This window comes from Leucoraja erinacea, chromosome 5 (assembly GCF_028641065.1).
Source record: "Leucoraja erinacea ecotype New England chromosome 5, Leri_hhj_1, whole genome shotgun sequence".
NCBI classification, from domain to species: Eukaryota; Metazoa; Chordata; class Chondrichthyes; order Rajiformes; family Rajidae; genus Leucoraja; species Leucoraja erinaceus.
This window is the reverse complement of record NC_073381.1, coordinates 16284948-16299324: the sequence shown is the minus strand read 5'-3', so window position 1 is coordinate 16299324 and position 14377 is coordinate 16284948. Positions and strand designations below refer to the sequence as shown.

Sequence of the window (14377 nt, the reverse complement as noted above, 5' to 3'; positions counted from 1 at the left end):
CCTAATTTTGGCTGCAGCTGTTGGGAAGTCAAGGGAACAAGAAATACGGGCAAGCTTAAGTCATTTAGCTCTTCAAGGTTGAGAATTCCAAGGATTCAATCTCTCTCAGTGAAAAAAAGATTCCCTCTTACCTTATCAAGAATATCTGAGGACATTGTGAGCAGTTACAAAATACATTGCAGGGGGCCTTGGCAGAGATATTTGCAGAATCATTAGCCATGGGTAATGTATTGGAAGACCGAGGGCTAATGTTGCGCCTTTATTTAATAATAAATGCAAGGACAAGTCAGGGAACTACAGGTTATTTTGACAGAATGTTCTAATTCTGCTTTTATGACTTATGAACATGAGGATATCGATCAACAACACAAATGTGCAAGTTTGACAACTATTTACTATCAATATTAGAAAATCGTGTGAATATTAGAAAATATTCAATTTTTTCAATGCAATTTCTTAAAAGTTATTTTGTATTAATAATAATAATAATAAACTTTATTACGGACTCACGGTCCAGACAAGGGGCAACATTACATTAAAAATGCATTGCATATCAAATATCATAAATACATATAAAATCTTGGTATATCACTTATAAAAACATCATAATTTATATTAAAAAAACCCCACAATACTTAAGTTAAAAATCCAGATTAAAAGATGATCAATGTCCTACAACGAGACAACGATACCAGTGTCTCCACAACTGGGATTCGTAGCGTGTAGTGCTAACCCTTATGTTTGTCAAGGCCACAATAAGCACATTTTTAGAGTCATTTATCCTGCAAATGAATTTATACATGTGGTGTCTTAGGATAGCTTCTAAAGTACTGACTCCTGCAGCCACAAACATATTACTGGCACTACACCATCTAGGTTTCCTTAGCAGTGTTCTCATGGCATCGTTATATGCCACCTTTAGTCTCTGCATACTTGTCTTTAAATAGTTCGACCACAGGTGCGCAGTGTAGAGTGGTGTGCAGTATGCTCTAAATAGCGACATCTTCACCACATCTGCACACGCACCAAATTTATGCAAGAGGATATTCGCCTGTACATACAGCATGCGTCGTTGCCTATAAATATCCTCATCATCTGTCAGGAGTTGCTGGAGACCAGCGCTAGATGGACTAAAGACCACAAGATCATCTGCATACATAATATGGTTCACTAAAATATTACCAATCACGCACCCAGTGTTACAGGCTTTCAATTGTTTAGACAGATCATCAATATATAGATTAAAAAAGACTGGGGACAAAATTCCCCCTTGTCTAACACCATTGCTAACCCCAAATGGGGCTGAGACCCTTTTGCCCCATTTTATTTGCATAGTCTGGTGGGCATACCAGTAGGCCAGAATTCTAACAATGTATTTTGGCACCCCTCTTTGACTCATTTTACCAAACAGCTTTCTGTGATTAACACGGTCAAAGGCTTTGGAAGCATCAATAAAGCACATAAGGATTGAAGAGTTTTTCCCCTTATATTTGTTTACAATCTCCTTTAGGGCATTTATGCATGTCAGTGCCATGTTTAGCTTTAAAGCCAAACTGGTTATCTGTGGAGTTAACAAACTCATTTATTCTATCCAGCAGAACTCTTTCTAAAACTTTTGACAATATGCTGGCTAAAGCTATGGGCCTGTAATTATTTAGGCTGCCTACTTTACCAGCTTTGTCCTTAATGACCGGCACTAACAGGCCAGACAACATTGAGTCTGGTAACAAGCCATGAATCATAAAGCCAGTAAAACAAATAGCTAGGAGAGGAGCTATCCTCATACTCGCATACTTAAGATGTTCAGCAGAGATATGATCCAAGCCACTTGCTTTGTTGTTGGACAGCTTGTTCATGGCATGATACACCTCATGTGACATAATCACCATCAAGTCATTACTCTCAATATTGTCCACCCTATACAAGTCACCTTGGACACAGTTGAATAAAGTGCTATAATGTTGTCGCCATAACTCCGCGATATTAGCTGTTCTGGAGATTCCATCTACAGTACATGGTAGAGATGTTTTGCAACTGCTAAGAGCTCTCACTTCCTTCCAAAAATCTGTAGCATTGTTACTTAGCAGCTTCTTAGCCATGGAATCAGCCCTCATAGCTTGCTCATTTTTACAGATGAAGTGAACAGCATACTTATACCTTGCATTAGTGAGCTTCTTGTGTTCAAACACAGGCCCCTGTCTGGGTCTACCTGCCATAGCCCATGATTTGGTGGCTTCACGGGCTTCAGTATGATACTCAGCTACATACTTATTCCAGCCAGGTCTGATGTTATGTGTCTCATTTTTATGCTTGCAGTAGGGCTTACTGCCTACATATAAGGCGCTTATTATATCATTATACATGGAGCAGATATCTCTCCTATGCTTCATATCTTTACAATTAACATTACTACATATTATTGCATCTTTAGGTAGATGAATATTGCTTAAGGATTTATCTGTATGGGCATAATAGGCTAGGATGTCTTCCTTTGTAAGCGTTGACCAGTCCAGTTTTTCTGTATTAAAGCTATTTCTATCTCTGGATACCGCAGGTATGTGTTCAACATATATTGTCATAGCAACAGGTATATGATCAGTCATTGCTGCCCCATACAGAATGCTCATACACCCCAATGAGGCATGTGCATCAGCTGTACTAATACAGTGGTCTAGCCATGATGTGGTGTGCCAGGTCTCACTAATATGTATAGCTATCTGTAGGTAAAAGCACTTTGCTTGACAATATTAAATTATTATCTTGACAGAACTGAGCCATATGATTGGCAAATAATGAGTTCCTATCTGAGATATCTGCATTCATATCCCCAATGCCATATACACTACAATAATTATTGTTTTGAATGAAAGGATAGATGAAAGAAAGTCTATTTAAATACTCGTCCTCATTCTGATGGCATTCATAGGGTGTATATACATTCAGAATAACAAATTCCTTGTTGTTGTGAGTAAAGTGTATTGACAATGCAGACTCTAAAAATAAATGTAACCCATTTGTAGATCTACACCACATGTCACATCTTAAATTGACTGAATGCAGGCATTGTATGTAGATGTTTAGAAAAGTCTTGATTACATTTTGACTTCACTATTATTATTTTAAAAGTCTTAAGTCCAAACATTGGCTGCAACTTGGAGAAATCTACAGCTCTGAAGCCAAAAATATTCTTGGAGGAAAATAAAAAATAAAGTATTGCTTTTAACAGATATTTCTTACTTTACTTTTCATCTTTTCATTTACAATTCTTTTTGCACCCAACCCTACCCATGATAAACAATTTGCTCCTTCTACAACTCTTCTCCGATTACGTGAATGGGACTTCAATCTAAAACATTAACAGTGTTTCTCTTTCCATTGATGCTACTTGATTTGGTGAATGTTTCTGGCATTTTCCAATTTAGTTGATATTCGAAAGAGGGATTACAACATAAAATACAACTTCTAGATTATAGGAAGATTATTGTTGGTTTAAAACTGATTTTTATTTTGGAAATCTTGTGTTTTTAGTTTCTCTCCAGGAGCGAAAGGAGCACCTTATAGGCCTGTCCCACATACATGCCTTTTTAGGCGACTACAGGACACTATGAGGTCGCCACAAGGTCGCCACATGTTCGCCAGAGGTTGCCGATGTGCCGCCTGCAGGGTGGTGAATGGTTCCCGCATTCTCGTAACTAGTTGCGGCTTCATTCCAGTCTCCGCTAATTTTTCAACATATTGAAAATTTAGCAGCGACCAGAATTTTGACGCCATGGAGAGTAGCGAGAATTCCCGTGACATAGGTGCAGTGGTAGTGGGTTGCCAGGAGGTCGTAGGTTGTCGGAGGTTGTCGGAGGTTGTCGCCGGAGCTGATCGGTGAATTTAATTGGCTCATTGGGGAAATAAAACGTAGTTTTCAGAACCAAGGATAACCGACTGGTAACATTAATGTCCGCCAAGCTTCATAGCCGTGTATCTCTAGCTTCTTAAAAGTACTTCACTTCTTAAAAGTCTTCACTCCTTCTCCCCACCCCGTCTCCCCCTTCTTCCCCCTTCTCCCCCCCAACTCCCCCGTCTTTTAAAGGACTTAAGTGACCCTTCCCGTACACTGTGATTTCACCGTCTTAATTAAAACCCCAACCTTCCTGTTTATCGTGGTGTGTGTCACATTGGCTTTGCACTGTGTGATTGGCTTTGCACCGTGTGAATTTCACTCAGACAGCGCTCGCCTCGCTTGCCCTGTCCCCCGCCTGCATAACTGGCTGGTGTAGGAAGCGATGTGTGTGTGTGTGTGTGTGTGTGTGTGTGTGTGTGTGTGTGTGTGTGTGTGTGTGTGTGTGTGTGTGTGTGTGTGTGTGTGTGTGTGTGTGTGTGTGTGTGTGTGTGTGTGTGTGTGTGTGTGACAGTCGCCGTTCCAGTCGCCGGTTTGTCAGCGACCTGGTACGACTTGACAGTCGCCGGCAGTCGCCTCAAATATTGCCTAAGTGGAACAGGCCCATAACTCTCTCCACATATTTTTGATTGAGACAAAAATTTCCATCAGCCAAATTGTGCTCCAACAATAGTTCCAATACATGAAGCCAGCAATTAATGAGACCCAAACTTTATGTACTTTGTTAAGAACTTAAATCTTAAAACATTACAATCTTTCAGCTATTTTCATTAACAATTATTAGATACTCTTCTTGAATAAAGAGAAGAGGCAAGAACGGAGGTTCCAAGTCAAAGATTGAAATAATTCTTTAACCCCTCGCTCCATCCCATCATGTCCACCTGGAAGCTGTATCTTAAATAAAGGCAGACAATCGGGCAAGGTTTGTATAGTTTTGGTCTCCAAATCTGAGGAAATACATTCTTGTCATAGAGGGAGTACAGAGAAGGTTCACCAGACTGATCCCTGGGATGTCAGGACTTTCAAATGAAGAATGGCTGGATAGACTTGGCTAGTACTCGCTAGAATTTAGGAGATTGAGGGGGGATCTTATAGAAACTTACAAAATTCTTAAGGGGTTAGACAGGCTAGATGCAGGAAGATTGTTCCCGATGTTGGGGAATTCCAGGACAAGGGGTCACAGTTTAAGGATAAAGGGGAAATCCTTTAGGCCCGAGATGAGAAAAACATTTTTCACACAGAGAGTGGTGAATCTCTGGAACTCTCTGCCACAGAAGGCAGTTGAGGCCAGTTCATTGGTTATATTTAAGAGGGAGTTAGATGTGTCCCTTGTGGCTAAAGGGGTCAGAGGGTACGGAAAGAAGGCAGGTACAGGATACTGAGTTGGGTGATCAGCCATGATCATATTGAATGGCGGTGCAGGCTTGAAGGGCCGAATGGCCTACTCCTGCACCTATTTTCTATGTTTCTATGTTTCTATGTACATAGGCAACATGACACTTTTAATACATAAAAACAATTAACAGTTCCTTAAATTGGTTCTGGATTTTAGATCGATAAACAACAAATTATAATTATCTATATTGGTGCATTGGTGAGACCAAATCTGGAGTATGGGTGTACAATTTTGGTCGCCCAATTATAGGAAGGATGTCAACAAAATAGAGAGAGTACAGAGGAGATTTACTAGAATGTTGCCTGGGTTTCAACAACTAAGTTACAGAGATAGGTTGAATAAGTTAGGTCTTTATTCTCTGGAGCGCAGAAGGTTAAGGGGGGACCTGATAGAGGTCTTTAAAATGATGAGAGGGATAGACAGAGTTGATGTGGACAAGCTTTTCCCTTTGAGAATAGGGAAGATTCAAACAAGAGGACATGACTTCAGAATTAAGGGACAGAAGTTTAGGGGTAATATGAGGGGGAACTTCTTTACGCAGAGAGTGGTGGCGGTGTGGAATGAGCTCCCAGTGGAAGTGGTGGAGGCAGGTTCATTGGTATCATTTAAAAATAAATTGGATAGGCATATGGATGAGAAGGGAATGGAGGGTTATGGTACGAGTGCAGGCAGGTGGGACTAAGGGGAAAAAAATGTGTTCGGCATGGACAAAGATGGCCTGTTTCCGTGCTGTAATTGTTATATGGTTATAATCTATGAGTAACATGTAATTAACATTTAAGAGTCAAAGGTCAAGAGAGTTAAAAGTATTTTATTGACAAATGTTCCGAAACAGAACAATATGTAAACTATTCTGTAATCTATAATGAACATTTTCATTAAATTAACATTCTTATATTAACATTTATTGACTATTCGTAGAGCGCGAGTTGAACACACATGAACAATATAGCACTTATTTTCCAGTTAGAAACTTGTAACATGTTCTGCAGTCATCATTATTGCCAAATGACTCCCACTTAAGATAGTCAAAGCAAAGAATGAGTCTTTGAGATGGTTGGAAGCAATCAGTTGGATGTAAAATAACATATATTACCTTTATTCCTTGAAGGCCAGGTGACCCTGGGGGGCACATACATGGTGAGGATGTAGAAATAACATCATCAAGACTATTGTCGCACTAAAGTGAAAACAAAACACAACACACTTTTAAGAAGAAACATACGCTATTTGCTCACTTTCTGTTTAAAGATAAATGATGAAGAGTAACAATTGTACAAAGATTGTAAATATAAATGGAAAATTGCTATAAAAAGAAAAACTATTGATGCCCAAAGCAATTTTAACATAGTACAAACATGAAAAAGGAGCAGGAATGATCTATTTGCCCTTGAGCTTACTCCAGCAACCAATATTACAACTGTCTTGATTTTTGACCTCAGCTCCATTTTCCCATTCTTTTTAACCCTTAATTCTGGGTAGTCCAAAAATCTATTGGCTTTGAATGTTCCACTGACACAGCATTTACCATTCTTTGGAACAGAGAATTCTGAAGATTCACAAAGCTCTTAAAAACCCCTTTTCTCCGACTTCGTTTTCCATCATTTAAAAGAATCATCTCCATTACTGTCAATCTCTCAGAAAGCTTATTTAGTTCAAATAGATCACTTCTCATGCCTCTAATAAATGGACAGCTTCGGCTCATTTTGCTCAATCTTTCCTCATGAGATAACCATCTCAACACAGAAGATGAACCCAGTGAAAAGTTGCCCCATGACAAATATATCCTTGATTAAAAAAGACCAAAATCTATATAATATGTCAATGATCTCATTAAAATCCTGTATAGATTTTCTTTCTTCAACAACCCCTCTGCCATTGCATTACAATTTATGTTGCTTGTGCAAAGGCACACACATATTTCTAAATATGTGTTTATAATTTGATAACTTTGCATTTGTCTATATTATACTCTATCTTTCTGCCTATTTCTTTAACCTTTCTACATTCTTGTTGTTGTAAGTGTTGTAAGTGTTGTTCTCTCACAGCTACTCACTTTTCCTTCTATCTTTGTGCCATTAGTAATTCAAAGGAACAATGCATTTTGCCCATCAATTTGTCCTTAATATAATCTGAAAAGGGTCGAGGCCTCAGAGCAGATCTCTGAGGAACTTGTAATAAAAAGAAACTGCAGATGCTGGTTTATAATAAAGAGACACGTTCACAAGTTATAGGAGTAGAATTAGGCCATTCGGGTCATTGATGATCCCGATGGATGATGTCTACCTCCTAATCCCATTTTCCTGCCTTCTCCCCATAACCCTTGACACCCGTTCTAATCAAGAAATTGTCTATCTCTGCCTTAAAAATATCCACTGACTTGGCCTCCACAGCCCTCTGTGGCAATGTTCCACAGATTAACTACCCTATGACTATAGAAGTTCATCCTCACCTACTTTCTAAAAGAGTGCCCTTTAATTCTGAGGCTATGACTTCCTGGTCCGAGACTCTCACACCAGTAGAAATATCCTTTCCACAAAATGCTGGAGTAACTCTACGGGTAAGGCAGTATCTCTGAAGAAAGTAGATAGGTGATGTTTCAGGTCTGAAGAAGGGTCCTGACCTATTCCCAGTCACCTATCTATTTTCTCCAGAGATACTGCCTGACCCGCTGAGTCACTCCACAATTTTATGTCTATTACTGAGGAACCTGCTGGTCACAGTGTGATAACTCCATCAGTGGGACCTTTTGGATTTCAGCTATTGGAAATGATAAAGATTTGGAAATGATGACTGTAAGCAATGATTATAAATGTTCCATGCATATTTCCATAATATTTGCTAATACTGGCCTTATTTTCATTTATACACTGTGGTACTAAAATTTAAATCAAGCCCAATGCTGGAAAACATTCAACTACATTGTGCAACTACATTTTATTGCTAAAGAAATTCATATTTTCAACATGCGCTTCTGTAAAATAGAAGCAGAAAATTATGTGGTAGTGATCAAATTATAATAATCTTGGTATCAGTTCCAATAAAAGCAAGGCTGCAGCACAGATTAAAGAAGAAGAAAGTCAGTGATAACATTATTCGTCAGGAATTAGTACATTTTTATTGTTTCTATAAGCAATGTAACTTTAGATAGCAAAAAAAGTTTTTAAAATTCTTAGGTTTTTACTAAATGTTTTACCTACACAATTCCCAACACTAACTATTTGCAGAGGTTGCAGTTGCTAATCACCGCAGCTATAAAGCATGCAAAAATGGTCAGAGCCTTGACATTTTTCTCTCCAAAGTAGTCACAGGATACTTGAAGAAAAGGTGATCATTAAGGTGAGGAACATGATCATGGGAGAGTGGGGGACAGCACATGATTTCATTACAAGGAAGGTCTACTGGTGGAAATATGCTGATGAATAAACCCTGAGATGGACAAACGCAGACAGAAATAGAAGATGGGACAATTGAATGTGCTATACCTTGACAATTGACATACCTTGTCAATCTGCTCTGGGATTTGCTCCCTGCTTTCTGAGCTTGGGGGCAAATCTTAATATCTTTTAAGGATAATATCTTTAAAAGCAAATTTCTGTTGGCAAATGCAGATGTCAATGGTTATCTAATTAGGAAATATTGGGCAAACCGTAGCTGCATTAAAAGGAGATGCCTACTCCTGGCCCAGAGCAATTATCTCTCTCAACATGTCACAACTGTGGTAATTCCTACTTTCCATTATTAAATTCAGTAAAGGTGATACATAAACATGTTTTGCCAAATCCTCAACTCCTTTGATTTGTTCCAAGATGTCTAGGGCATTCCCTGTGCCACAAAACAAGATTGGCATCCAGTATTTCCTGTGATTGTTGCTAGGATTCCAGAAGGGGTGTTGGATTTGACTGTCACATAACCCAGTCCTCACTACTGAAATCTATTTCTGTGTCCAGAAGCCTTTCCAACAGATGCACTGTAGAAAACATCCTATCAGGATACTTCACAATTTAGTTTGGCAATTTCTCTGAAGCTGTAACACTATATTCTACACTCTGTTTCCCTTCTCTTTACACTTAAGGGCCTGTCCCACGAGCATGCAACTGCATGCGGCGAGCGCAACCAAACCGGAAGTGGGGGCTGCGCGGAGGTCGAGTGAGTGATGTGAAGTTCGAGTGAAGTCCGCGGGAAGTTCGCGTGTGACGTACGGCATCAAGACGCTGCGTCCGGTGTCGAGGTGCTGCGTATGCCCGTCGAGACGGTGCGTACGGCGTCGAGGCGGTGCATACAGCCTCAATGTGACTGTGGGCCGGCAGGGCGTTGCCGCGCGGAATTTTTGAACACTATCAGTTTTTCGGAGCCCCGTGTGATGTCGGGACCAGCTCCGCACAACTCCATATGGCTCCGGCGATCGAAGTGGGTCCGGCCCCGCGAGGCCGTACAGCTCAAGCGACCACGTTAGGTCACGCTTGCCGCATGCTCGTGGGACAGGCCCTTAACTGTTGTACTCACGTATAAGTAAGTAAGTAAGTTTATTGGCCAAGTATTCACATACAAGGAATTTGCCTTGGTGCTCCGCCCAAGTAACAACATGACATACAGTGACAGTTACAAATGACTCAAAAAACACCCTAAATCTTTGTAGGGTTTTCACAGACGATACAAACAAACAAACACATACAAAACAGCAAGGAGCACTACATGGCAGCCATCGTCGGCACCAGCAGCAGCAAGCAGCAGCAGTTACACTGCAAGCAGCTATGTATGATTGTGATTGTAATCATGTATGGATATTTTTTTACATGGATAGCATGCAAAACAAAATGTCTAACTGTTTCTTGGTACACGCGACCATAAAACCAATACAGTGTGGTTGGAAAGTTTGCTGATGACACACATTAAGTAAGAAAAGTAAATTGTGAAAGAAATAAAGAGATTTTGAGAGGTTAAATGAAGGGAAAAAGATCTGGCACATGGAGTATAACGTGGGAAAATATATATAAAACATTCCAAGTTTAAACATCTACAAAGTCTTGAAACAAAGCATAAATATTTATGAAATCATCTAGAATCAAACGCAACCTACTTGATGATTTCCCAAACAGGATTGTCATACATACCGGAATATTCTGGAATAAAAATTCAGAAAGATATAATTAGACAGATAATTAAAATAATTCAATCATATTGAATAACGAGTTTAAAATAATAGACATCTTTACAAGACAAAGAATGGATATTCTTGGAAACACAAGCACTGCTTCACTGTACTCCATTATGTAACAATAAACACCATTAAGAAAGAGAAACAAATGGATTATTGGGTAAAAGAGAAATATCCTAAGCAGCAAAAACACCATAGGAAGCAGAATAAATAAATGACAGATATGTTGCCATCTCAGCAGACAAATAACTAACCAATTTTCTTAGCCTCAAATGCCATTTTCATTGAAGTGGTCCTTTACCTGTTTCCCAAGCCTGTGACATTTTTGACACCACAATTTGAGAGTTGCACATTGTGTTAACTACCAATTGCCAAATGCACTCTACAATAAAATATCAATGAATTGTCCTTTACCATATTTCATTCTTTCATATGGCAGAGAAGGAAGCCATTCAGCATCTTAAGCTTGTTCAGAGAATAATTCCATTCCTCTAGATTTACCCTACAAGCTATTCTCCCCATAAGTTCATCAGCTCTCTGTAGCATCTACTACTGCCCAGAGAGCAGAACTACAGGGCACAGAGGAGATGTGGGTGAGGGATCCATCTATGACAGCAGAGGGGAAAAAATGTTCATTAAAGAACGAGGACATCTTGACAGCTTCATCTTGGGAGAAGATTTGGTGGAGACAGAGAAATTTAGAGTAGGGGATAGCATCTTTGAAAGAGGCAGGGTGCGTGGTAGCGTACTCCAGATAACTGTGGGAGTCAGTACCTGCCAGGATTTGTCCTGCCCCTCTTCTCTTCCAGCATTCTTTCCCTCCTACAATCACTGAAGAAGCATCTCAACCCGAAACATGACCTATCCATGTTCTCCAGAGATGTTGCCTGACCCACTGAGTTAAAATACTATTCAAATTATATATTAAAAATTAACGATATTAAAATTAATTGTTAAAGAATTAGAAACACCTTTTTAGTGAAGATTACCAACCCTATTCCAGTGAATAAGGCCATTCTAGGTGTGCCAGCTAAGGTCACTGTAAAGCTAATGGTCCAAAAATGGTGTGCTTCCAGTTGCTCAGCTCATTAAGTTATGGAACCAAGGTACTCTAATCTCCTTTAAATTCAGTCCTTCTGGGCTGGACTGTATGCAGGTATGTAAGTCCAGAACACATTTAGCCCAGTGGTACTTCTCTTTAGAAACACCAGCCAGTTGTCTATTCCCTTCATTGTTTTGTTATTTTCTTATTTGCACTGCCTCGAGTTATTCTTCCTTCCAAAAATTTGAGTCTTTTGGATGTAGGGAATTTTACTTATAACTATATATCTCCTTATAACTATATATGTTTTTTTCTCTAATGTAATGGTAGAAATGTTATTCATACAAATTATTTATTTAAAATATAATTTACAACATTCTTTAAAAATGCATTTAAACACATTTGATAAGTTTTATGTGCCATATTGGCCTCTCATGATTAACTCCATAACAGGTCAATATTTTTTTATTTTTTTTTATTAGAAGCAATGTACATACATCTTTATCATGATATTGTGGTGCGTGGGTCTAAAAAAGGAAGAGAGTAGTCAAGTATTTTGAGAGGCACCTTTAATTATGTTCCTCCCGGTTGTAGGGAAGTCCAAACGAGATAAAGATGGCACCCAAACCCCTGCCTTTAAACCCTCTGGTTAAGGGCCGCCTCCGGACTGAACTACTCCCGTGCCGAGGGGTTCGACAGCTATAATGGCGCGACCCTTGGGAGCCGCCACAGGAACCCCCCCCCCCCCCCAGAACCCGAGGCACGAAACGCACCGGTGGGCACACGACCCGGCCGGCCCGTGTGCGGAAGTCAGCAGATCATGGGGCTAGCGGAGGCATAGGTGGAGGGACAGGTCGAGGGAATGGTCGAGGGATCGGCGGGAGGACAGGTGGAGTGACAGGCGGAGGGAGCCGTGAAGGGGGGCGCCCTCGAGGCCGAGGTTGGGCAACCAGCAACGGCTGGTCAATGTCCAGGTGCGCCGGCTTCAACCAGTCAATCGACACAGCCTCCGGTCGGCCCCCCATGTCCAGCACAAAAGTTGTCTGCCCATGTTCCAGCACCCGGAACGGGCCCTCGTACGGCCTCTGGAGTGGCGTCCGGTGGGCATCACGGCACAGGAAAACGTATGGGCAGTCCCTGAGGGCTGATGGCACATGCGGGCGAAATGTTCCATGGCGGGTCGTCGGGATGGGTGCGAGCCTGCCAACTCGGTCGCGAAGGCGCTTTATGGTGGATGAGGGCGTTCCCTGCTGCCCCGGCGCGAGCGCCCCGGGCAACGTGAGTGGCGATCCGTACACGAGCTCTGCCAATGATAAGGCCAAGTCCTCTTTAGGAGCAGTCCGAATGCCCAGCATGACCCACGGCAACTCATCCATCCAGTCCGGGCCGGAGAGTCGCGCCTTCAGCGCTGCCTTTAGCTGCCGGTGGAACCTCTCCACCAGACCGTTAGCTTGCGGGTGGTAAGCCGTGGTGTGGTGTAGCCGCACCCCCAGCAAGCGAGCCATGGCTGACCACAGCTCGGAGGTGAACTGTGGCCCCTGATCTGAGGAGATGTGCGCCGGCACCCCGAAGCGAGCAATCCAGTGCGCGGACAACGCACGAGCGCATGTAGCCGTTGAAGTATCGGCCCGCGGAATGGCCTCCGGCCACCGCGTGAAGCGGTCCACCATTGTAAGAAGATGGGTGATGCTCCGGGACGGCGGGAGAGGCCCCACAATGTCCACGTGGAGATGGTCGAATCGCCGGTGAGGTAGACCAAACTCCTGGAGAGGCGCATGGACATGGCGCTGGATTTTTGCCGTCTGGCACGGAATGCAGGTGCGAGCCCAATTGCCAACCTGCTTGCGCAGACCGTGCCACATGAAACGAGCGGCCACTAGTGCCGTTGTCGCTCGGATTGATGGGTGAGACAGTCCGTGGATGACTTCGAACACCCTCCGGCGCCAGGCGGCAGGGACGATGGGGTGCGGCTGACCGAACGATACATCGCACAGGATCGTCGCTCCTCCAGAACCGAGAGGGACATCCTCAAGGCGGAGGCCGGAGATGGCAGTCCGGTAGATGGGCATCTCATCGTCTGTGAGCTGTGCCTCTGCCAGAGCAGAATAGTCAATTCCGGGCGCCACCTCGAAAACGGCGTTGATAGCGGGGCGGGACAATGCGTCGGCCACCCGGTTCTCCTTCCCCTCGACGTAGCGGATAGAAGTATTATACTCCGAAATGTAGGCCAAATGCTGCTGCTGTCGTGCGGATCAGGGGTCGGAAACCTTTGCCAGGGCGAAAGTGAACGGCTTGTGGTCCGTGTAGGCGGTGAACGGGCGGCCCTCCAGGAAGTAGCGGAAGTGGCACACTGCCAGGTACAGAGCCAGGAGCGCGCGATCGAACGCGCTGTATTCCGTCTGCGTGCAGTTGAGGTGCCGGCTGAAGAAGGCCAGGGGCCGCCAACCTCCGCCCGTCAGTTGCTCAAGCACGGCACCAACCGCCGACTCCGAGGCGTCCACCGTGAGAGCAGTCGGGACATCTTCCCATGGGTGCACCAGCAGTACGGCCCAAGCAAGGGCATCCTTCGCGCCGCCAAATGCTGCCACTGTCTCGTGGGTCCATTCGACGTTCTTGTTCTGCCCACCCGCCAGGAGTTGATATAGCGGCCGCATGATGTGGGCCGCGGATGGCACGAAATGATGGTAAAATGCCACCATGCCGACAAATTCCTGCAGGCCACGCACCGTGCGTGGGCGGGGAAACCGACGGATGGCGTCGACCCTGTCAGGCAGGGGAACCGCGCCTTGCGCAGACACGCGGTGGCCGAGGAAGTCAATCTCGGTTACCCCAAAACTGCGCTTGTCGAGGTTGATGGCCAAACCATGTTCGCTGAGGCGCTGACAGAGCTGC

General features: G+C 43.0%; 1 protein-coding gene across 1 annotated transcript in view; it reads right to left on the bottom strand.

The window, feature by feature from the left end:
* LOC129696946 (collagen alpha-1(XXI) chain-like) overlaps window positions 1-7547 on the bottom strand; it is a 103101-nt gene extending 95554 nt beyond the window's left edge. Inside the window, exon 1 of the mRNA XM_055635077.1 lies at window positions 6382-7547. Coding sequence (XP_055491052.1) covers window positions 6382-6420 — 39 coding nt within the window. The 5' untranslated portion in view covers window positions 6421-7547. The remainder of the gene's footprint in view (window positions 1-6381) is intronic.
* Window positions 7548-14377: the final 6830 nt, after the last annotated feature.